At 45.4% G+C, this 26,108-nt stretch overlaps 1 protein-coding gene and 1 pseudogene across 2 annotated transcripts in view; one reads left to right on the top strand and one right to left on the bottom strand.

The window, feature by feature from the left end:
- The window catches only part of SRGAP3 (SLIT-ROBO Rho GTPase activating protein 3), a 161,060-nt gene that overhangs the window by 88,361 nt on the left and 46,591 nt on the right, over positions 1–26,108 (top strand). For both annotated transcript variants that reach the window (XM_073591736.1, XM_073591738.1), the window contains exons 2-6: positions 14,772–14,967; positions 18,064–18,226; positions 19,603–19,665; positions 22,937–23,122; positions 23,400–23,528. In XM_073591736.1, coding sequence (XP_073447837.1) covers positions 14,772–14,967; positions 18,064–18,226; positions 19,603–19,665; positions 22,937–23,122; positions 23,400–23,528 — 737 coding nt within the window. The remainder of the gene's footprint in view (positions 1–14,771; positions 14,968–18,063; positions 18,227–19,602; positions 19,666–22,936; positions 23,123–23,399; positions 23,529–26,108) is intronic.
- On the bottom strand, positions 21,142–21,246 carry LOC141103999 (U2 spliceosomal RNA; annotated as a pseudogene).

Raw genomic sequence — 26,108 nt, 5'->3', positions numbered from 1 at the left:
AACATTGTATTATGATCACGTCCAGTGGTAGGTCATTTTTGGGGGTATAGTGTTCTACATATAGAGTGTAATAGAATTGTATTATAATGGTATCCAGTGGTGGGTCATGTTGGAGGGCATAGAGTTTTATGTATAGAGTGTAATAGAATTGTATAATGATGGTGTCCCATGGTCGGCCATGTTGGGGGTGTAGTGCTCTATGTATAAAGTGTAATAGACTTGTTAAAACTTACCAAATTTTATTTCATATCATTTAAAGTGTTTTCATTAAAACAAATGATCTCATTAATCACAAATAACAGACAGTGTTCACATATTTAAAACATTTTTTTTACACTAGATGCGTCAGCCTCGACATGTTTTGCCAAGAGATTTCAGCTTCTTTAGGAGTATTTAAGCATCAACTGAAGTTGTGTATAAAAATGTCTACAAAAAAGTACATTCTATGCATAGAATTGTATTATGATCATGTCCAGTGGTCAGTCATGTTGGAGGTGTAGTGTTCTATGGAGTGGCGGAATTACCAGGGTCGCAACAGTCACACTTGCGACGGGGCCCTGGCATTCCGTCCCTGTGGGGGGGCCCCAGCGGGGTTTCTATTCGCACGGCTCTGAGCAGAGAGCGTGTCTCTCATGGAACAGGACAGAGCGTTGACAGTCCTATCTCCCCCTCCATCCTTCCTCCCTCCCACGGGATGAGAGAGGACATAGCTGATCTGCTCCCCCTCCCCTCTCCTGTGTGTGCTCCACGGGCAGTCAAGTGCGAAGCTAACAAGCTCACATTTCCCGCAGAGTACACACAGGAGAGGGGAGGGGGGAGAAAGGGGAGCAGATCAGCTGTGTCCTCTCTCATCCCATGCGAGAGGACAGAGGGGGAGATAGAAATGTCAATGCCGGCCCTGTGCTGCTTTTCCATGAGAGACACGCTCTCCGCTCAGAGCTGTGCTGTCCTAAGAAGGCAGACAGCACTGGTGAGCAGTGTTAGAAGGCACTGTTGAGCACTGATAGAAGGCACCGATGAGCACTGATAGAAGGCACTGATGGGCACTGATAGAAGGCACTGATGGGCACTGATAGAAGGCACTGATAGGAGGCACTGATGGACACTGATAGGAGGCACTGATGGACACTGATAGGAGGCACTGATGGACACTGATAGGAGGCACTGGGAAGAGGCATCGGTAAACACTGATAGGAGGCACTGATGGGCACTGATAGGAGGCACGGATGAGAACTGATAGGTGGCATTGATGGGCACTGATAAGAAGCATTGATGGGCACTGATAGGAGGCATTGATAGGCACTGGTAGGAGGCACTAATGTGCACTGATAGGCTGCACTGATAGGTGGCTTTGATGGGCACTGATAGGTGGCACTGATGGGCATTGATGAGCACCGATAGGCAGAACTCATAGGCTGCACTGATGGGCACTGAGGAACACTGATAGGCAGAACTCAGGCAGTATTGATGAGCACTGATAGAATGTGCTGATGGGCAGCATTGAAGAGTACTGATAGGTGGCACTGATGGACGCTGTTAGGCGGCATTAGTGAGCACTGATAGGTGGTGCTGATAGACAAAATTGATGGGCACTTATAGGCGGCATTAATGAGCACTGATAGGTAACACTTGTAGGCGGAATTGATGGGCACTAATAGACGGCATTGATGAGCACTGATAGAATGCACTGATGTTTGGGGCACTGTAATAGGATTGTATTATGATCATATCCAGTGGTGGGTCATGTTGGGGTCCTAGTGTTCTATGTAAAGCGTGTAATAGAATTGTATGATGATCATATCCAGTGGTGGGTCACGTTGGGGTTTTAGTGTTCTATGTATAGCGTGTAATAGAATTGTATGATGATCATGTCCAGTGGTGGGTCATGTTGCAGTTGTAGTGTTCTATGTATAACATGTAATAGGATTGTATTATGATGGTGTCCAGTGGTTGGTCATGTTAGGGGTGTAATGTTCTATGTATAGAGTGTAATAGAATTGTATTATGGTCATGGCCATGTTGAAGGATGTATTATATATGTATTATGATCATATATTCATGATCTAGTATTCCAAGACTGATATTATTGTTTTACGTTCATCTATCTAGTCAGTTTGCAGAATGTTATATTTCCACAAACATTTTAGAATATATTTTGTCCCTGTTAGTATATATATTAAAAATTAGGTCAGGAGGACATCTGTGAGACTTGTTGCAGAATTGTGATTTTATCCCATGAGCAGGGCCAATTGGGGGGTAATTAGCTCAGGCAATGAGGACATCAGGAGGAGTTGTAGGCGTTGGACACCCTGAGGGACCATCAGGGTCAGCTGTCCAACATTCTGACAGCAGCCAGAGAGAGGTTCAGATGATGGGTGGGAACCATGAACCACATCATTGGGGTTAATTAATTAAACAGTGTAGACAGCTATGAGAATGTACACAATGATGTAACCCGTACATTCAAATCAAATTTCACAATTTTTATTAGTAACTAGTAGTTACTTTGCACATTGCTGTTTGCATAGCTACTCATATCTCCCTGATTTTTAAATTGGAAGTTGATTCAGTGGTAGGGGTGAGCCTTTGCCATAATATGACACATACATATTTCCCCTAATGATGATGGGTCCAAGATCCTGTCACTGCTGCATCCCCCGCCAACACCATCTTCATTGACGATGGTTCCAGATCCCATTGTGATCCCCTTTGGCCATAGGTTGGTTTCTGATGATGAAAATACTGCATACACACTGGAGTTAAATTGTCTTTGGCATCTAGCTCCATTTTTGGCATGCCAAGGAGAAAGCTAGGCTTGGACACATGTGCGGTGGAGTGTACTGAAAAAACAAAAAGTCCCCATGACCTGGGGAAAACTTTTTTTGGAAAAGGAGTTTGCATGTCTTTTCGACCAATAACCTCTACCTCCTGGTGACTCTTTTGTTAAAGCGAGTTTAGTTCTTCTTTAACTGGAGGTATCAGTTCTCCTTGGTGGTATTGGAATCAAATGATGGTGGGATGGTGGTAAAATTATGGGCACATGTGCCCACTGTTATTCCACTTATTTGCCACTGAGCCCCTAGCTGCATCGATCAGCAAAAATAGCGCCATAGGCGGCTTCCACAAAAAGAATGCTCTACACCGTTGATATGTTCCTCTTTAGGGGACACATTGAATTCTTTTAATTCACTGCAAGCAGTAATAGTTACTTTAAAATGTTTTGGAACCTTTTTAGGTCTCACCATAAATTGGACCAAGTTGGCCCTGTTGTTGCGCTCTGTCTCCCCTTCCCAACCTGTTACAGTATATATAATTGTAGGATACCTATTGTAGAAACATTTAAAAATATATATTTTTATCACTCCTCTAAACCTCAAGTTCAAAATTCAAAACCAAAGTTTGGATTAGACTCTTGTTATCCATAATGGGTAGAGGGAACTTAATAAAAATAATGTTGCTATATATTTTACATAATGACCCAATAGCAATCCCCCTCAAAATATAAAAAATATATAAGGAGCTACTGCGTAAAAAGAAACAGCCATGTATTACTCTGTAGAGCAACCTTTATCAACTTTTTTACCCCAGTGGAACCCCTGAATCCCTAAAATAAATTTCAGGTTTCAGGGAACCCCTTCTAAAAAAAACTATTCATTGGGGGACTCAATGAGAAAAATGCCCCCTACATTCATGGTGAGCAGAAAGAATGTTCCTTACATTGGTGATCAGTGGGAAGAATGCTCCTTACATTGGTGATCAGTGGGAAGAATGTTCCTTACATTGGTGATCAGTGAGAAGAATGTTCCTTACATTGGTGATCAGTGAGAAGAATATCCCTTACATTGGTGATCAGTGAGAAGAATGCTCCTTACATTGGTGATCAGTGAGAAGAATGTTCCTTACATTGGTGATCAGTGAGAAGAATGTTCCTTACATTGGTGGTCAGTGGGAAGAATGTTCCTTACATTGGTGATCAGTGAGAAGAATGTTCCTTACATTGGTGGTCAGTGGGAAGAATGTTCCTTACATTGGTGGTCAGTGGGAAGAATGTTCCTTACATTGGTGATCAGTGAGAAGAATGTCCCTTACATTGGTGATCAGTGGGAAGAATGTTCCTTACATTGGTGATCAGTGGGAAGAATGTCCCTTACATTGGTGATCAGTGGGAAGAATATCCCTTACATTGGTGGTCAATGGGAAGAATGTCCCTTACATTGGTGATCAGTGGGAAGAATGTCCCTTACATTGGTGATCAGTGGGAAGAATGTCCCTTACATTGGTGATCAGTGGGACGAATGTCCCTTACATTGGTGGTCAGTGGGAAGAATGCTCCTTTTTTCTGGGTCAGTGGGAGGAATGCTCCTTACTTTGTGGGCCATTGTGAAAAATATTCACCTTAAAGTGGTGGTCAGAATGTCCTCCTTCAGACAGCTAATATGATCACCTGCGTTAAGCTAATGGCTTTGCCAAGTGGTGTTATACCTGAAGCAATGAAGGAACCATCAAACTGAAAGTCAATCAGCCTCAGCTCAAGGAACTCCTTGGGTTAGACTCACCCAAGAGGCTAGAATTCAGTCCCCTCCAAAAGCCTCTGTCCCGGGTGAGTCTATCACACCCCTAACAATCTTTGAAGGAACCCTGGTCAGGAATGGCTGCTGTAGAACCCTCATTAATGGTGGCTAACTCGTGCATTTGCGATTTGCTGGTTTTATATAAATAAATATGATTTTCTTTCAGTTGTTCTGTTCCATTTGTAAAGTAAAATCAAGCTATAGACATCTTTTAGAGTGATACTGGTACCTAATGGAGCTGATGATGTTTGACAAAGCGATTATGGAGACACAGGACTTTTTTTCAGTGGGAACGTGGGGGAACCTTCAGTACTAAATGTATGTAATGGCAAGGGGTACTGGGGTATACTGGAGGGTCTATTGATGCTGGCAGGAATCTATTATTGCTGAGGGGGGGGGGGTCAATTGTTGAGGGAAAGGTCTATTGTTGCTGGCTGCTGGGAAATCTGTTGATGTTGCTGGGAGTCTACTGTTGCAGGGGTGGATCTATTGTTGCTGGGGTGGTATTTTGTAACAGGCGGTCCATTGTTGCTGAGGGGGTATAATGTTGTGTAGGAGATCTATTGTTGCTGGGGTGGGTCAAGTGTTGCTGGGGGTATCTACTACTGCTGGGGGGAGGTCTGTTGTTGCTGGGGGGTATCTATTACTGCTGGGAGAGGTCTATTGTTGCTGGGGTGGGTCTAGTGTTGCTGGGGAGTATCTATTACTGCTGGGAGAGGTCTATTATTACTGGCTGCTGAGGATCGATTTTACTGTTTTTCTTGTTATCATTAATAAATACCATACAAATGATTTAACAGCACAAACAGGGCGGTACTGGGAGGTGGGTGGAACCAAGGGACGGTGCTCAGAGGTGGGTAGGGGGCAGAGACAAGGAGTGACTCAGAAGGGGGTAGTTCCTGCACCTAATCCCTGGGAAAAAAAAGCCCTGTGGAGACATATTAGCTAAATCTGTTTGGGGTCTGCAATCATATTAAGCAGGGCCGTCTTTAATACTGATTGGACCCTGGGCAAAAATTTTCTTGGCCCCCCCCCCATGCAATTTCGCTCTGCACCTGCTCTGAGACATACAATAAATAGCAGCTAGACTTAAAATCAGTTTACTGTATCAGATCAGCAGCGATTGCGATTGGTTGTCAGAGGTTACAGCATATCATTACCACTTACTGACTGGTTGCTAGAGGTTACAGCACACATTAGAGCTCACTGATTAGTTGCTAGAAGTTACAGCACATGATTTCTGCTTGTTGATTGGTTGCTAGAGATTACTGTACAGTGATACTGCTCACCGATTGGTTGCTATAGGTTACAGCACATCTTCTCCTCACTGTAAGGAGCATGATATACATATTTATGTATCAATACCGCCGGCCTCAGCTATTTACATATGAATGCCACTGCTATTTACATATGAATGGCGGTTATTTACATGTAAACACAGGGTCTGCAGGTGAGTCATCTGTACATAACAATAGGGCAGAGCTGGGCAGCATTAGTAGCAGCACTTCACATAGAGATATCGGGACACTGCACAGGACTAAAACCTCAAGGCAGCCTCTTTGGGCCCCACAACAATGACAGGCCCCCCTTTTGCCTTTGCCTTAAAGACGGCCCTGATATTAAGGTCAAGAACCCCTACCCTAAGGGTTGTTTATGAGTTTCGCATACAATGATATTTTCGGAGGGGTTACCAGAGAGGGCATTCGGATGTTCTAAGCTTGGTTTTAGGTGCCGAGTCATATCTATGTGCATACAATGCAGGGTGCCTTTCATGTGCATTGTGGTATATATCTATACATGCATGCTTGCTCGCCCATGCAGAGCTGGAGCATCCACAAGGCAGGAGCCAGGGCTCTAGATGTCCAAGATGTTTCTGAAGTTGTTTTGACGAAATGTGTAGACCAGAATTAAGGTGATGTTATCACGTGATGCCCTGCATTTGCACAAACAAGTCTGGCGTTCATGGTCTGGTGAGCGGAGAGAGAATAAATAGAAGTGGTATGAACGATATGCTGGCCTTTGTTTTTACACTTATCAAATGCTGTGTATTCATAGCGCTGTGAGCATTTTCCAAATGTCAGCATATTTTTATTATTAGATTGCTTCTTTGCATTCTATCTAATTTGGCCAACAATGGTCATTTGTGGAATCAGAGAGATTATAAGGGTTACGTCCGTGGTCTAAACATCTGCCATTTGGAGTATAACATGTACAGTAAAACCTTTATAGTTTGAAGTGCATTCTATTTGGTGGGTGTGTCTTTCTGAAGGTGGTGGTGTAGTTTCACGGAGGACACTTTTATCAGAGAGAATTATTCAGTTTGATGGATATGTGAAGAATTAAAGAAGACGTTGATGGATCTTCATTTCACAGCAGCATAAACTCCATTGAGGTGGAGGTGTTTTTGGGACATTAAGAACGTGCTTGCTCATGAACTGGATCATCCACAAGGTAACCTAGGCAGGAGCGAGTAGATATCCAGGGGGTTCGGCTACAACCATCACGCTCCATCAGTTATCTAGGGAACAGTACAATTTGTCAAAGTTGTACACCTACCTGTCACTCTAAAAGGGAAGATGTACTTGTAGGTCAGGGGTGTCAAACTCAATTTCATTGTGGTTCACATCAGCAGTACGGTTGCCCTTAAAGGGCCAGTTGTACAGAGTGCAGGGTTCAGGAGTACACTATGTACAGAGTGCAGGGTTCAGGAGTTGCGTCACGTGCAGGGTTCAGGAGTGCACTATGTACAGAGTGCAGGGTTCAGGAGTTGCGTCACGTGCAGGGTTCAGGAGTGCACTATGTACAGAGTGTAGGGTTCAGGAGTGCGTTACTGTAAGGGCTTACCTAGGTTGGAGTCCATGGCGCAGAGATGTACGCTCACCCTTGCAAATACAGACAGCCCACGGTAACAAAGAGATAAGCTACCTGGGCTGTGAATCTGTGCATGGGGGCTTGACAGGGATAGTCGAGGTAAAGCCGCAGTCAGGGATTCCAGAAGTCAGGATAATGATAAACAAAGCCAGGGTCTGAAGCCGGGGTCAGTCTTGGAACACTGCAACAGAAGACAGGAGCACAGGAACACTTGGCAAACATGAGAAAATTAACTGACAGTCATGAGTTCAATACCACCCAGAGCCACTTGGGGCGCGACCATGCCTGGCCATCTGCAAGGCACGGTAGGGGCCGTGACAGTTCCCTCCCCTTAGGAATGCCCTCACAGCATGGAACAGATAGTTTGTCAAAAATACCAAACTAAATAAATCAAAAGAAGAGTTAGAAAACTTCCTTATTCCCTTCGGGCTTTCTTTCTTTGTTTTAAAAGTTCCAGCTGAGAAGACTTTCGTCGCTCGCAAGGCTCTTTCAAAAATCTTCAGGTCCTGCTTACGGACTATGGTGCCATTCGAGGCATACGTACAGTCAGGAGGTAGCGGGGACACAAGGACAGGAACTTCAAGCAGGGACACAGGCACAGGAACTTCTAGCTGGAACATGGGCACAGGGACATCAGACCAGGCAGCAGGTACCAGGGTTGGGTGTACTGTACCTTTAAACAAGCAGACTTCTTGCTGCAACTCAGCAACGGTTTGGCCCAGGCTGGATACTTGCAGAGCAAGGGAGGTGAGCATCCTGTACATCTCTGCGGATTCCATGTGGGTCAGTTCATTATGTAAGGGCTTACCTAGGTTGGTACGCTCACCCTTGCAAATACACACAGCCCACGGTAACAAAGAGATAAGCTACCTGGGCTGTGAATCTGTGCACGGGGGCTTGACAGGAATAGCCAAGGGATAGTTGCTGTAAAGCCGCAGTCAGGGATTCCAAAAGTCAGGATAACGATAAACAAAGCCAGGGTCTGAAGCCGGGGTAAGTCTTGGAACACTGGAACACTGCAACAGAACACAGGAGCACAGGAACACTTGGCAAACATGAGAAAATGAACTGATAGTCATGAGTTCAATACCACCCAGAGTCACTTGGGGTGCGACCACGCTTGGCCGTCTGCAAGGCACGGTAGCGACCGTGACAGTTACGTACAGTGTGCAGGGTTACATACAGAGTGCAGGGTTCAGGAGTGTGTTATGCACAGAGTGCAGGGTTCAGGAGTGTGCTATGTACAAAGTGCAGGGTTCAGGAGTGCACTATGTACCGAGTGCAGGGTTCCAAGAGTGCCCTATGTACAGAGTGCATAGTTCAGGAGTGTGCTATGTACAGAGTGCAGGGTTCCAAGAGTGCCCTATGTACAGAGTGCAGAGTTTAGGGGTGCGCTATGTACAGAGTGCAGAGTTTAGGGTGCGCTATGTACAGAGTGCAGGGTTCAGCAGTGTGCTATGTACAGAGTGCATTTTCAGGAGTGCCCTATGCATAGAGGGGTGCACTACGTACAGAGTGCAGGGTTCAGGAGTGCGTAGCGTACAAAGTGCAGAGTTCAGGAATGCGCTATGTGCAGAGTTTAGGAGTGTATTAACTACAGAGTGCAGGTTTCAGGAGTGTCCTATGTACAGAGCGCAGTTCCAAGAGTGCCCTATGCACAAGTACAGAGTTCAAGGGTGCACTATGTACAGAGGGCAGGGTTCAGGGGTGTACTGTGTACAGAGTGCAGGGTTTAGGGGTGCACTATGCACAGTGTGCAACTCCAACCCCCCCCCCAAACTTCCTTGAATTTCTCGCTCCTTCCTGACTTGACTCCAGTACCTTCCTGTGATCCCTCCCTCAGATTCTGGAGATCTGTCCCCGCCGTTAGTGCGAATGTGCAGGGACCTGTTAGTTCCAGGAGCCGCTGAGAGCAAATCTGTTGCTTGTGAAAACAGAAGGCTTCTGTGTGACAACGGGGAACGAAGAGTGAGAGCCGGAGTTGGTGGAGTTCCACTACAGTATGGCCGCAAAACCGAATGCGAGAACCACACGACAAACCTTGGTGGGCCTGCGGTCCTTGCGTTTTTGACATGTGTTGTAGGCAGTTGGTGAGTGAAGGGTCCATGGCAATACAGACAACGTAAATGGTGCAACTTCTCCATGCCTGGTGCAGTCCTTATCGGTGTCCATCAAAGGGATGGTACCTTCAATGTACATCAAAGGCTGCTACTTCTCCAAAGGCCCATTCTTCCTGCTTGTGTTTTAGCGTTGATGCACATTTTGATGCGTTTTTATGTATGTGCATTGAACTTGTTTGTTAGGTTAGCGGAAAACCATTGAACATGTCAAATGCATTTTCAAGCTGGAAAATCAATTCCTAGAGACCCGTGTAACATGTGTTGCAGTATGTGCAACGCATGTTTTTTGCTTTTTTTATTTTTTTGGTTTTGCTTCACCTTGCATATTTGGAGATCCGATGTCTTGCATATACAATTCTATTTAAACCCTTCCTGCAGTAAAAAGCCACGTGTTACACCGCAGGCAAATGCACAGATGTGACCGGGCCATAAACAGCAGTTCCTGGAAAAGTGAGAGCAGTCAGTGATTCGGTGATGTTATCCAACAAACGTTGTGACTGTGCTGAGGCCAGGAGGTCCTCTCTGTGTAACTTTTTTAATATGTGCGAGAATGTTGTCAGATTCAGCAGATTAAATCCAGTGTTCTGGCAGGACTGCAGCCTCTTCTCACCTGATTCTGTTCCCCCCCTTAAAGTGTATGGAATGGAGTAGGGAAAAGGGTTAGAACCCCTGTCAGGTTTTTATGTCTGTGTGTCCCCACTGTGGAGATTCACCCTCTCTATCGATCTTGGTGACAGATGTGTTTGGAACAGAAAGTGAGGGGAGTTCCTAAAATTTTAGAGTCTTCCTATCTGGACACCCAATTTCCGGTGACAGCTGCCTAGGAGAGGATATCCCTTCATTCTGGAAATCTCCTCCAATGGGACACAAAGCCCCACCAAAACTTTAAGCGGTACTAACCCCCTTCCCACCACCGCCGCCGCCTCCTGGCCCTTTAAGAACTTCTAGAGGTGGAAGCGGATATTAGGGTCATGTGACTGCTGTGATTGGCTGACACAGCGGTCACATGATCAGAAAGCACCAGATCGCACGTAGGCATTGGTTGCTTTCCAGCCCCTGCCGGCGACTGTGCTGGGAGCGCTCAGGGTGTGTGGTCTCAGCACAGTTTTGTGTTCACACAGGGCCACACATATGCGAGCGGCCGACGGGAAGAGGTTAAACCCAAAGCCAAAAATGTAATATATTGCAGTTTACCAATCCTTAGATGTGGTGGCTGCATTAGTTTTCCTTTATTTGCCCCCCCCCCTATGTTTTCACCTGGTGATCTGGCTATTAACACACCTCCTGTATTAGTGAGATACCACTCTGGATGAAGCGGCCTTTTGGTGGGCGTGATTTTTTGGGGGGGTGGGGCAGCATTTCATTCTTGGACCCGGGCAGCCCAATATCCTGGGCCAGCCCTGATCACAAGGGATGTTGTTCAATTAAAGTGATACAGAAGCTAAAAACACTTTCTATTTCTCTGCCCCCCCCCCCCCCCCACACACACACACACACAAAACAGGGGACAGAATAGATCCAGCACTGTGCATGGCTGCATCTCTTCTCCGCTCTCTTCTTCATCACACGGCACTCAAGCAGCAGCAGAAGCCATTGGTTCCTGCTGCTGTCAATCCAATGCAGTAAGGAGGGGCATGGGGAGGGTGGGGCTAAGTCCCACTGCGTAAGTCCATGGAGCGCGGCTCTATAGACACACACAGCTCGGGAGTGCGCAGACACTGTGTGCCTTCATAGCAAAGGGCTTGCTATAGGGACAAACGAAGAAGAGGAGGAGCCAGGGGATCGAGAAGAGGAGGAACGGGGCCGCTCTGTGCAATACCACTGCACAGAGCAGGTGAGTATAACATGTTTATGTAAAAATAAAAAATAAAAATTAAAAGTGCCCCGATCCCCCCGTGCTCACGCACAAAGGTGTACACATACGTAGGTCATGCACGCGTATGTAAACGGAGTTCGCACCACACACGAGGTATCGCCGCAAATGTTATAGCGAGAGCAATAATTCTAGCACTAGACCTCTTTTGTAGCGCTAAACTGATAACCAGTAAAGGCTTTTAAAGCTTCCCCTATGGAAAATGTAAAGTACTGTTGTTTGTTGCCGTTCCGCGAGCGTGCGCAATTTTAAAGCGTGACATGTTAGGTATCTATTTACTCGGCGTAACATCATCTTTTTATATTTTACCAAACGGTAATATATTTAGTTTTTGTGCATTAAAAAAAAATCATCAAAGTGTATTTTTTCTCGAAAAACTTGCGTTTGCAAAAAACTGCTGTGCAAATACCGCGTGACATCAAAAACTGTAACATCCACCATTTTATTCTCTAGGGCTTCTTAAAAAAAAAAAAAAAGATATCATATTTGGGGGTTCTGAGTAATTTTCTAGCAAAAAAATACAGATTTTTACACGAGGGAGAGAAATGTCAGAATAGGCTTAGGGCTGAAGTGGTTAAAGTATAACTAAAGGCAAAAACTTTCTTTTTAGTTTAGTATAGAGTGGAGAGGAGGATTAGAACCCCTATCAGTTTTTATTGCTGTCTGTGACCCCGTTATGGAGACTCATGCTCTCTATTTGTCCTGTTTACCATTATCATTGAAAGGGAAAGTAAAAGAAAATCCCCAATTTTGGGTTGCCCCCAGAGAAGTAATAGAGGGGAAATCTTACAATGGGGACACTAGTTCTGGTGACCTGGGGATCCTTTAAAGATTCCCTTAATATGCAGGGATTTCCTCTCACTTCCTGTTTGGCTATGGGACAGGAAGTGAAGGGAAATCTCTGCAATGGGACACAGAGGTCAAAAAAAGAAAAAAAAAATAGTTCTGCTATTATATGTGTGAATAGGCCCATGAAATTTGGCTTCTCTATTTAAAAAAGTGTTGGCCTCACATTCACATTAATGCGTGTGGGCGAAACTAGCGAGGTCAGAGAGAGGCTTGGAGACTGTTAACACTCTGCTCTGTATTTCCCCAGTTTCGGGGACATTCATAGAGGTCTAAAATTTAGCTAGAGGGGCAGCTAAGTGTACAATATGAAACCAGAATTCAAATTAGACACTCTGATCAGATAGAGGCTTTCTGTCCTCAATGAGTAACATTTTCATGTGAAGGTGGAGTGTACCTTTAAATCTGAGCTCTGGCCTTCCCTTCAGTCTTGCACAGTTGTAGCGGCTCCTCTCCTGGACGGAAATGGCTTCCTCTGATTTCACCGCACACTGTGAGCTTCTTACAACGTGCATTAGAAGCTGCAACAAGTCAGATAGAGAGCCTGGCATCATCTAGCCCAGGGGGGTCTCCAAACTTTCTAAACAAAGGGCCAGTTTACTGTCCTTCAGACTTTAGGGGGGCCGGACTGTGGCCAGTGGGAGTAAACAATGCCCAATCTTTGGCATTGGGGGAAGGAATAGTGCCCCATCATTGGTGTCATTTGGAGGAATAGTGCCCCTTCATTGGTGTCAGTGGGGGGGGCGCAGGGACAGTCAGGCTGGGGAGGAATAGTGCCCCATCATTGGTGTCAGTGGGAGGAAGAGTGCCTCATAATTGGTAATAGTGGGAGGAATAGTGCCCCATTGTTGGTATCAGTAGGAGGAATATTGCCCCATCAATGGTATTAGTGGGAGGAATAGTGCCCCATTGTTGGGGTCAGTGGTTGGAATAGTGCCCCATCATTGGTATCAGTGGGAGGAATAGTGCCCCATTGTTGGTATCAGTAGGAGGAATATTGCCCCATCAATGGTATCAGTGGGAGGAATAGTGCCCCATCATTGGTATCAGTGGGAGGAATAGTGCCCCATCATTGGTATCAGTGGGAGGAATAGTGCCCCATTGTTGGTTTCAGTGGGAGGAATAGTGCCCCATAATTGGTGTGAGTGGCAGTAATAGTGCTCCATCATTGGTATCAATGGGAGGAATAGTGCCCCTTTATTGGTATCAGTGGGGGGAAGAGTGCCCCATCGATGGTGTCAGTGGGAGGAATAGTGCCCCATCATTGGTATCAGTGGGAGGAATAGTGCCCCATCATTGGTATCAGTGGGAGGAATAGTGCCCCATTGTTGGTTTCAGTGGGAGGAATAGTGCCCCATAATTGGTGTGAGTGGCAGGAATAGTGCTCCATCATTGGTATCAATGGGAGGAATAGTGCCCCTTTATTGGTATCAGTGGGGGGGAAGAGTGCCCCATCGATGGTGTCAGTGGGAGGAATAGTGCCCCATCATTGGTATCAGTGGGAGGAATAATGCCCCATCATTGGTATCAGTGGGAGGAATTGTGCCCCATCCTTGGTATCAGTGGGAGGAATAGTGCCCCATCATTGGTGTCAGTGGGAGGAATAGTGCCCCATCATTGGTGTCAGTGGGAGGAATAGTGCCCCATCATTGGTATCAGTGGGAGGAATAATGCCCCATCATTGGTATCAGTGGGAGGAATTGTGCCCCATCCTTGGTATCAGTGGGAGGAATAGTGCCCCATCATTGGTGTCAGTGGGAGGAATAGTGCCCCATCATTGGTGTCAGTGGGAGGAATAGTGCCCCATCATTGGTATCAGTGGGAGGAATAATGCCCCATCATTGGTATCAGTGGGAGGAATTGTGCCCCATCCTTGGTGTCAGTGGAAGGAATAGTGCCCCATCAATGGTATCAGTGGAAGGAATAGTGCCCCGTCGTTGGTATCAGTGCACAAGTGGCTGTGTTTTGATGGGCACAGTGAGGCTGCAATTGATGGGGGGTGTTCAGTATTTTTCAGTTTGCGCCCCCTCCCAAAAATTTTGAGCACCAGCCGCCACTGCTATATACAGCACCCTTTTGGCCCCTCCCACCAGCCATGATCTGCCTGCATCGCATAGAGATCTAGTGATGACATCACTGGGTCTAAAATAAGTGATGTCATGAAAACGGAAAGATTTTATTGTAGATGAATTGGAACCAGGGAAGGTAAAATATAATCGGTTTAAACTTCAGCTTTAAATAGTTTTGTGTTTGTGACTGTTGGAGATTTTGCAGGATTTGGCGTTGGGAAAGGATCCTGGAACAGATCTCCGCCAGGCGCCTCTGACATTGAAAACGTTTTGTTGCCAGGCTTGGTGTTTGGTATAATTAGATGACCTATTTCTCGGGGCTTCATTTTCTTTTTTTTTTTTTATATTAGTTTTCTGGCAGCTCTTAGATGAATGTTGTGACTTTGGGCCGAGTGCTGTAACGTCCCCTGTCTCTTTGCAGAGATCCGCAGTCAGCTGGTGGAGCAGTTCAAGTGCCTGGAGCAGCAGTCCGAGTCGCGGTTGGCTCTCCTCCAGGACCTGCAGGAGTTCTTCCGCAGGAAAGCCGAGATCGAGCTGGAATACTCCCGGAGCCTGGACAAGCTGGCCGAGAGGTTCTCCTCCAAAATCCGCACCACCCGGGAGCAGCACCACTTCAAGTAAGATAGCGCCGGCCTTCTGGGGCCGTCTGAGATGTGCAGCATCATTGCACCACCTTTTATACTTTTAGGGCTTGTTCACACCGGCATTACAACACAGTGGACATGTGCAATTCGTTTTGTTCCGAATTCGTTTTTTTAATGAATTTCGACAAATTATTTAATCCGGAAATATAAGAATTAACGAAAAAACACTTTAGCTAATTTTTTCCAAATATTCGTAAATTAGAATATTCGAAAGTTCGGAAATTTAGAAATTCAGAAATTTGAAATTTCAAAAATACGAAAATCTGAAATAACTAACTAATAATAACTTAACTATTACTAACTATTACATTTATTGAATTAATAATAATAAATAACAATAATTAATAATAATTAATAATAATAATGATGAAAACTTTTTATTATTATTATTATTTATTATTAATTTGTTCTATTGTGGCATTCGTTATTTCAGATAATCCGTAACTTCGGATCAATTCGTTTTTGTTACGTTCACTAACAGGCAAATTTGAAAGGAAATTCCAATACCTATAATTGAATAGTTAGTAGTAGTTAACTTATTATTAGTTAGTTATTTCAGATTTTCGTATTTTCAAATTTTCGAATTTCTGAATTTTCGAATATTCTAATTTACGAATATTTGGAAAAAATTAGTTGAAGGGGTTTTCGTTAATTCGTATATTTCCGGATTTACACATTTGTCGAAATTCGTTAAACAACTTAAAAGTTAGTTATTATTAGCTAGTTAGTCATTATTTAGAATTTCCTGATTTTCGCATTTACGTATTTTCGAATTTACGAATCGCGATCACAACGAATGACCCGCAAAACGAAAAAAAAAACCAAACAAAAACAAATGAAAAGAAAACAAAGAAATGTTTCGGCAGTGCACGTGTCTACAACACAGCGGCTGGTATGCGGTGCAACGCGGCAGTTACTGCAGTGCCGATTCGCTGATCCTGGTGCATTGCACCATTTTTTACATTTTTTTTTTTTTTTTATAAATAAACTATAAATTTTTTATAAATAAATGTCACACAGGGAGATTTCATTAAAGCGATATTAAAGGCTTTTTAAAAAAAAATAAAATAACAAGCATGTCATACTCTGTGTAATGGTTTTGCACAGAGCAGCCCTGATCTCCCTCTTCTCGGGTCCCCCGCTGGTGTTCTTGGCCCCTCCCTCCTGAGCAAGCAGCTTGCAATGGGGGCACCCAAGCAGGCACGTTCACGAGCCGCAGCTCTGCGGGCCCATTCAGACATGGCCCACTCTCTCGTTGGCCGGCTTTGATTGACAGCAGCGGGAGCCAATGACTCCCGCTGCTGTCTCAGCCAATGAGGAGGGAGAGTGCCCCGGAGAGCCAAGGCACTTGTGCACATCGCTGGAGGAAGATTGGGCTCAGTTAAGTATTAGACATGTGCACTGCTGAAAAATTCCTTCCTTTTCGTTTTATTTGTTTTTTGTTTTTCTTTTGTTTTTCGGGTCATTCGTTCCTAATGGGGACCCTGATGTGAGAGTGGAGTCTGATGGGGCCCAGTATGTAAGAGGGGGGAATCAGATGGGAAATCTGATGTTAGGGGGAAATCTAATGGGGAGCCTGATGTAAATGTGACACTCTGATGAGGACCCTGATGTAAGGGTGTGAGGAGGGACTCTGTTGGGGAATTTGATGTAAGGGGGGACTCTGAGGGGAACCCTGTCATAAGGAGGACTCTGATGGGGAACCTAATGCAAGGGGGGACTTTGATGGGGACCCTGTTGTAAGGAGTATTCTGATGGGGACTCTGATGTAAGGGGTGACGCTTATGTAAGGGGGACTCTGATAGGGACCCTGATGTTAGGGGTGACTCTGATGTAAAGGGGACTCTTATAGGGACCCTGATGTAAGGGGTGACTCTGATGTAAGAAGGACTCTGATAGGGACCCTGATGTGAGGGGGGAATTCTGATAGGGCTTCCACTGTACGATTTGGCCCCCCCGCTTTAAAGGCTAAGTCCACCCTTTTCGAGCATGTTTCATGTTACTTCCATATTTGGGGCTCATTCACATGGATATAATATATGGTGCATACAGTGTAAAGTTTTGTACACAGCTGTATCTAGTCTATGGTATACCCATTTAAATATTCTGCTGTGTATGGCGGCAGAAAACCAGGGCCGTAATGTTGTCCCTAGTTTTGTTACCCAATTGGCTGCCGCCGCTGCTCCTGGCCGACACAAGGCTTAGGAATAGGAACCCAATGGGTGCCGCCGCTGCTCCTGGCCGATACAAGGCTTAGGAATGGGACCCCATTGGCTGCCGCCGCTGCTCCTGCCCGACACAAGTCTTAGGAATAGGAACCCAATGGGTGCCGCCGCTGCTCCTGTCCGATACAAGGCTTAGGAATAGGGCCCCATTGGCTGCCGCTGCTCCTGGCCGATACAAGGCTTAGGAATAGGACCCCATTGGCTGCCGCTGCTCCTGGCCGATACAAGGCTTAGGAATAGGACCCCATTGGCTGCCGCTGCTCCTGGCCGATACAAGGCTTAGGAATAGGACCCCATTGGCTGCCGCCGCTGCTCCTGGCCGACACAAGGCTTAGGAGTAGAACCCCATTGGCTGCCGCCGCTGCTCCTGGCTGACATGTCAATATCAGCAATGTCTAAAAGACGACTCTGTCAATCTGAATGCGTCAATGACTCCAGGTGCACACCCGTCCCCAGTGCATCAATGACTCCTTCAGACTGGCAGCGCCGCTGGTGAGACATTGCTGATATTGACATGTCAGCCGGGAGCAGCAGCCAATGGGGTCCCATTCATAAGCCCTGTGCTCTGGGAACACCAATTCCTAAGTCTATGATGGCACAGGTCAGAACATGTCACCTGTACCTTCTGTATTCTGGCTGTGCACCTCAGTGCTTCTTGTCCAGTCATGCATCCTCCTGAATGCACTGTGAGAGGGAGGTTGCACAACACACAATGGTTGGCAAGAGGCTGTAGCCCCAAGTATAGACACTGTGAAAGCCCAAATATTTGGGAGACTTAGATAAGGAGTGTTTATCTCGGAGATCTCTTACCCGGGGTTGCTCTTTAATCATTGGGCTTTTTCAGGAAGGATCAGCATCTCCTGTCCCCGGTGAACTGCTGGTATTTGGTTCTGGCCCAGACGCGGCGGGAAAGTAAAGACCATGCCACCTTGAATGACCTCTTCCTCAACAACGTGATTGTCCGCCTGTCGCATATCAGTGAGGATGTGATCCGTCTCTTCAAAAAGGTGAGCTGGTCTCCATGTGCGTCAGTCATCTGGAATACATTTGGAGGGGGAGGGGGAGACAATCTGGCCATCTGACAGAGCCAGACATTTTATGTCAGGGCACAGCTGACACATAGGACGTGCCCACCGGGCAACGTGAACCTCTCCTGCTGTCAGCAGCTCTCCAAGTGTAATGTGCCGGGCTGGGCTGCCAGTTCCACAGCCAGGTCCCGGGAAAGCTGACAGCAGCTACTGTGTGAATGAAGGCTGCAAACAGGCTGCAGGCTCCATTCATAAATCAGTGCTTATGTGCTAATAAAAGTATTGCCCTCAAGTTTTGCACTTGTAGTACAATGCTAATGGCAAGTTCAACTTAATTATTATATAATAATGAATCATTTTAATTTGCCATTAACAATAAGACTATGAGTATGGAAATCGATTAACTGGTGGACACACAAAACATGTTCAGCCCGAAGCATTACCTCAGATCAACCCCAGTGCATGCACTTCTGACCACAGATCAACCCCAATGCATGCACGTCAGACCACAGATCAGCCCCATTCGATGCACTACAGACCTCATATCAGCCCCAATGCATGCACTTCAGACCTCAGATCAGCCCCAATGCATGCACTGCAGACCTCAGATCAGCCTCAATGCATGCATTTCAGACCTCAGATCAGCCCCAATGCATAGACTTCCGACCTTAGATCATCCCCAATGCATGCACTTTAGATCAGCCCCAATGCATGGACTTCCAACCTCAGATCAGCCCCAATGCATGCACTTCAGACTTTAGATCAGCCCCAATGCATGGACTTCTTCAGACCTCAGATCAGCCCCAATGCATGGACTTCCAACCTCAGATCAGCCCCAATGCATGCACTTCAGACTTTAGATCAGCCCCAATGCATGGACTTCTTCAGACCTCAGATCAGCCCCAATGCATGGACTGCAGACTTCCGATCAGCCCTAATGCATGTACTTCTTCAGACCTCAGATCAGCCCCAGTAAATGCACTGCAAACCTCAGATCAGCCCCAATTCATGCACTTTAGTCATCAGATCAGCCCCAATGCATGCACTTCACACCTTCACACCTCAGATTAGCCCCAGTGCATGCACTGCAGATCTCAGATCAATCTCAAATCCTGTATGTTTAGGAACACAGGGCACCCCTCACGCAGACAAGCTTCCTCCGCACAGCAGGCTTAAGTCCTCAACCGCATGCAGGTTCTCAGTGACATCAGGGAGGTGGGTGTGGCCAAACTTTGTAATTGAAAGTCAAATGGCATCATGTGCCCACCCATGCTTGTATCTCGGAATTAGAGCATCTGTATCCTTTTTATATTTATATCTTGATACAGTTGTATTTATAAATCCATCTTTTACAGAGTAAGGACATCGGGCTGCAGATGCATGAAGAACTGGCAAAGGTCACCAATGAACTCTATACTGTGAGTGGAATCTGGTGTAAAGGGTCTAGTATGGATATTCCAGGAATGCTGGTGGATACCGTTGGACTTCACCATTTACTGTGATGTTATATTTCTCTGGGACTGAGGTGATGAGTTCCTGGTGTCCAGTCATAGTGAACTAAAAAATCCGGCAGGGTGGGTAAGCCCCATTGTAATGGGTGCAGCAAATGGGCGGAGCTGGGAACCCAGGGGAGGATCTTTCACTGCCGGTACCCTCAATGGGAAGAAGAACTTGTCCACATCATAAGGACAACATCAGTTATGGGTGGAGAGGTTATATTTTCTCCGTGCGTACACTCTGTACTGTTCTTCAGTGAACCTGTGATGTGTCACACCAACATTTTATTAATAACCTTGAAAATGAGTGACAGATTATGGGTGTTCACTTATTACCCTCCAGCGTCGGGTGGGGAGTGGAGTGTCTGAAGCATTTATTTACAGCAAGTATTTACAGAATGTCCTGGCTGGAGGGTGTCCAACATCGTGTAGCGCATTCCTCCCCAGTCTGGCCCCTCCCTTTAATTTCCCCTGATCCCCCGGGGCATTAGGCTCCAGACGGGGACTGGGGTATTTTACATTTGGTCCATTTGGCCGAAACCAGACGGACCCCTTTCTCTGGAGGGTCTGCCTAAACAGACCCACCCAAGTACTTAGTGGGGCTCCCCCAAAGGGAGACCCCATGAGAGAGCAAACCAAGCCAGAAGGCCATGTCCAATCCCTCCCAAGACTTTCAGGGCAGGCCCGAGGACCTACACCCTACCAACCACACGTGCAAAAACATGAAAAGTGACAAACAAGGGCTTAAATAAAAGAAAGTGGGGGAAGGGGAGAGTGGAGAGGAGAGTGAAGTGAAGTGAAAAGTGGTCATTGTGTGGACAGGAATCAAAAATTCCTCCGGTCCCAGCCAAAAGGACCAGCCCAGGAGACAGGTGGAAAAAAAAAAGTGTGATATAGTGCAGTGACCATGGTGCCATAAATCAAAGTGACCCTCACTAACAGTGATTCTACAGCACCCCTGGACTGCCACTCCAGGAGCACATACACAATGGACTTCTTTTCAGGTCCAACCCTCAGCCAGACCAGTGCAGCCCTCCATCCCTGCCAGATAGAGAGCCCTTCCGGGTTTTTTTGGGGAGAGCCACCGACTATAAAGCAGCCTCTACCGGTACTAGCCCTTCCAGGCCCCCATCAACCCGGCGGATTTGCATAGCACCACCCCGACCCCTCTTCAGGGTGGCGCCAGCTCCTCCACCGGACGCTGACAGGAACAGCGACCACACCAATCCTAGCCAGAAGGCCGGGAAAACCCAGCCCTACAGCCAGACCAAATGCAGCAGCCATCCTCACCAGGAGCACCCTTCAAGCCTGCTCAGACACAACCAATCATCAGCCTCTATGACCAAAGAGCGCCGACATGGCCCCTACCGAAACAGACCGTCCAGGTACAATTACACCATCGGATTTGCATCTGCCCTCCCCATTTGGGAGTAGCATAGCGCCTCCTCTGGCAACTGATAAGAACAGATACTACACTTGATTTTAGCCAAAAGGCCGAGAGGTTTCCTTTGTAAATATATACTGTACTGCATATACACTATATGGCCAAAGGTTTGAGACACCTAACCATCATTAGACATGTTTTTTGCACCCCATTCCAAAACCATGGCAAGACTGGCTCACGCACATTTACGTTGGCAAAGTGGTTTGTTACCGCAAAACGACGTACTGGTACGTCGGCCCCTTTAAAAACCATAGGAGGCGCGCATGCATGGCTGGGGACCCGATGCGCATGGCCGGCGGTCGCGATCGCCGCCGGCCACCTGCGATCGTGGGAACGAGAGCCAGAACGGGACAGAGGAAAAGAGACACAGTAATTACGAACAGCGATATGTCTCCTCCCCCATTCAGTCCCATCCCCCTACAGTGAGAAACACTCACGGGGGGAACACATCTAATCCCTTAATCGCCCTCTAGTGTTAACCCCTTCTCAGCCAGTAACATTTGCACAGTAATCAGTGCATTTTTATAGCACTGATCGCTGTATAAATGTCAATGGTCCCAAAAATGTGTCAAAAGTGTCCGATCTGTCCGTCGCAGTGTCGCAGTCCCGAAAAAAAATCGCAGATCAACGCCATTACTAGTAAAAAAAAAAAGAAAAAAGCCATAAAAATGCCATAAATCTTTCCCATAGTTTGTAGACGTTATAACTTTTGCGCAAATCAATCAATATATGCTTTTTTTTAACAAAAATATGTAGAAGAATACATATTGGCCTAAAATAATGAAGAAATTTGTTTTTTGAAAACATTTTTGGGGATATTTATCATAGCAAAAAGTAAAAAATTTTTTTTTTTTTTCAAAATTTGTCATTCTTTTTTTGTTTATGACGCAAAAAATAAAAACCGCAGAGGTGATCAAATACCACCAAAAGAAAGCTCTATTTGTGGGAAAAAAAAGGACGTCAATTTTGTTTGGGTATAACGTTGCACGACGGCGCAATTGTCAGTTAAAGCGACGCAGTGCCGTATCGCAAAAAATGGCCTAGTCATTAAGGGAGCAAATCTTCCTGTCTCTAAGTGGTTAATATGAAGTTTCCCTCCACCCATATGGAGTTGGCCCACATGGCCATTAAAATGGAGTTGTCCTCCCCTTGTGGCTATAACATCCTAAACTCTTCTGGGAAGACTATTCCACAAGATTATGTAGTGCCTGGGGGAATTTGTGAGGTCATTTTGGATGAGAAGACCTGGCTTGGCATTCCAGTCCATCCCAAAGGTGTTCTGTAGGGTTGAGGTCAGGACACTCGAGTTCCTCCACAACAAACTCATCAAGCCATGTCTTTATGGAGCTGGCTTTGTACACAGGAACACAATCATGTTGGAACAGAAAATGGTCTTCACCAAACTGTTACCATAAGGTTGGAAGAACACAATTGTCTACAACATCTTTGTATGATGTATTATTATTAGTACCCTTCACTGGAAACACCTGAGTCATTTGGAGATGGCCCATATATTGTTGGCCTTATAGTGAGCATGATAGTTAGGTGTCCAAAATTTCAGATGTTATGTTTGCATTAGTTTCCATGAACCCCATATATGAAATGGAGTTCATTGGAATGAATACAAACGTGGCATCTGATGATTCAATGCCTTTATCTCTCTTTGGAAGTAAGATCTGTAAGATTACCTTTTATATGGGCAAGTTGTATCTCTAAACCCCTCTCCCATATTCCTTGACTTATGTGCAGGTGATGAAGACGTACCACATGTACCATGCGGAAAGCATCAACGCAGAGAGCAAGCTTAAGGATGCCGAAAAGCAGGAGGAGAAACAGTTTAGTAAATCGGCGGACTTTGGGCCCAACGCCCTGCGGCATGAAGACCGAGCGCAGAGGCGGAGCTCTGTGAAGAAGATTGAAAAGATGAAGGAAAAGGTAATGGTGCAGTTTCGGATATTGATGGGTAACAATTGTTGCCAAACATAGGCTATAAAAGTCACCACCAGGGAATAATTACTGGTCTATGGTCTCTCACAGACCTAATGAAAGTGCAGCGACCCACCAACCAGAAGTTATCTTTAGTATTTTATTGCTGAGCCTAAAAACCTGGTTGCAGGTCATTGTCTTTGGCATTCTGTTAACACTCTGCATGTGCTGACGTAATCTTTGCCCATTGTGTACTCTTCTATTATATCTTCCTGCCTATTTCCAGCGGCAAGCCAAGTACTCGGAGAACAAGCTAAAGTGCACCAAGGCCAGGAACGAGTACCTGCTCAACTTGGCAGCTACTAATGGTTGCATCAGCAAGTACTACATCCATGATGTGTCTGATCTCATAGAAGTAAGTGAACTTCATGACGTGTCCAAGCTCATAGATATTAGTGAACTCCATGATGTATTCAACCTCATAGATGTAAATGAACTCCATGACGTGTCCAATGTCATAGACGTAAGGGAACTCCATGACCTGTCCAAGCTCATAGATGTAAGGGAACTCCATGACGTGTCCAAGCTCATAGACGTAAGGGAACCCCATGATGTGTTCAACCTCATAGATATTAGTGAACTATATGATGTGTCCAATCTCACTGATATTAGTGAAGTCCATGATGTTTTCAACCCCATAAATGTAAATGAACTTCATGACATGTCCAATCTCATAGACCTAAGTGAACTCCATGAGGTGTCCAATCTCATAGATATAAGTGAACTCCATAATGTGTTCAACCTCATAGATATTAGTGAACTCCATGATGTGTCTAGGCTCATAGACGTAAGAGAATTTCATGATGTGTTCAACCTCATAGATGTAAAGGAACTCCATGACGTGTCCAATGTCATAGACGAAAGGGAACTCCATGATGTGTTCAACCTCATAGATATTAGTGGACTATATGATATGTCCAATCTCATAGACGCAAGTGAACTCCATGAGGTGTGCAATCTCATAGATATGAGTGAACTCCATAATGTGTTCAACCTCATAGATATTAGTGAACTCCATGATGTGTCCAATCTCATTGATATTAAAGAACTACATGATGTATTCAACCTCATAGATGTAAATGAACTCCATGACATGTCCAATATCATAGACATAAGTGAACTCCATGACGTGTCCAATCTTATAGACGTAAATGAATTCCATAACGTGTCCAAGCTCATAGATACTAGTGAACTCCATGATGTTTTCAACCTCATAGATGTAAATGAACTCCATGACATGTCCAAGCTCATAGACATGAGTGATCGGGGCTTTCTCTCTTGTGTGCAGTGCAGATGTTGAACTATATTTCATTTAAGGGAATCCTGGTTGTCACAGTAAATTTATTCTCTTATTTTTTGCGTGACAAAATATGTTCCATGAAGGCAACAGGCTCTATAAAGTAGTGTTAGGGCCTCAGCTTTTTTTATCTTAGCAATAGATGCCTCATGACTAGCGATGAGCTAAGGTTTGGACTGAACCCGTCACATGTAATAGCAGTCAACTGTGGCCAGGCAATTTCCCTCCCTGCAGCTGCATGTAACAAAGGTACTGGTCTCTCTGCAGAGGTCCAACAAGCCCCTGCTGAGTCAAAGTTATAGCTCTCCAATTAGCAAAGCACATGCTCCCTGTTGATTGGAAAGCTCTTGCAGGGGAACCTGCCAGACCTCTGCAGAGGGACTGCTGCTTACACATGGAGCAAGGGTCCCTTCTTTGTAGCATGCTGTCAGGGGATACGCTTTTCTCGTATCTATTACAAAAGACTTATAGAAATGATTGTTGATCATACAGTCTGTACAAACCTCCTGCGTCCTGGTATAGCCAGCAATATGTGAATATGAAATGTGATTTCAGGCATGCCCATTGTACGAGAGCAAAAAAATATGAATCCAATAAATCCCGGAGTTTTGGGGTGAAATGCCCCTCCTGCACTGGCCATTGTCTCACTGCTCGGGGGGGGAGCAGATGGCTCCATGTCTCATCTCATCTCCCTAATTACCTCCGGCACACAGAGGAGGGCAGGCGGCGAGGGGCAGACCCAGGTGTGCCTGGCAGATACCGATCTGTGTGCCGCAGGGACCTGGGGATCGCATGTCAGTGATTTCTGTTCAGCCCGACACAGATGTGACCCCCCGTCCATTTCCCTGCGCAGAAAATGTACACTCCCCTCCACTATTTATACCATATTTATCAGCTATCGTCGTGTCACCCTGCCTGGGTGACCAAAATAAATCCCTGAAATTATTGTTATAAATATATATACCCGGGAGAATTGTATTCTCTTCAAATATATTTCATATTTTTGCTGTATGAGAAATTATAATAAGTGGAGCCCAAAAAAATCCTCCATCAAACCATCGCAAAACACAGTGCAGCCTTCTTAAAGTGGACTTTCAGCAACATTGCAAATCTACATGAATGAATTCTTAATATAATATAAATATAATAAAATATTTTTTAATACATATTGTATTATTAATTATCGTGCACATATTATATATTGTATGTAATAATACAATATATACAAAAAGTATCATTTACAAGAAAAGCGCCATCTTTTACCATTAAAAAGCCATCCTTAAACTATTACTAAACCCCGGACTCTGCAGTCACTATATCTGGTCCCCCACAGTACACAGAACATGGAAATGCAATTATTTTAGTAATTATAAACTGCGAAATACCTTTTCTCATCAGCAGTATATGGCAGTCTTGTGACTTCCATCAGTGTCTGGTTAAAGCTTGTGGGAGGAGTTTTAATTCCCCTCTGACTGTCCTATGAGGCTGCAGGACCCCTGACCCTCCGTCTGGACAGTGCTGATTGGCCCTGTGCTGATCACATGCACCCTCGAAAAAAAACAATAAAACCTCTCTAGCAGTACACACCAAACTGAGCATGTGCAGAGTGCCCCTAAGGCTCTGTTCTATGAGCAGATG

The sequence above is a fragment of the Aquarana catesbeiana genome, linkage group LG07 (genome assembly GCF_042186555.1).
Source record: "Aquarana catesbeiana isolate 2022-GZ linkage group LG07, ASM4218655v1, whole genome shotgun sequence".
Lineage (NCBI taxonomy): Eukaryota > Metazoa > Chordata > Amphibia > Anura > Ranidae > Aquarana > Aquarana catesbeiana.
The sequence above is the reverse complement of the archived record's forward strand: the minus strand, read 5'-3'. Positions and strand labels throughout refer to the sequence as shown.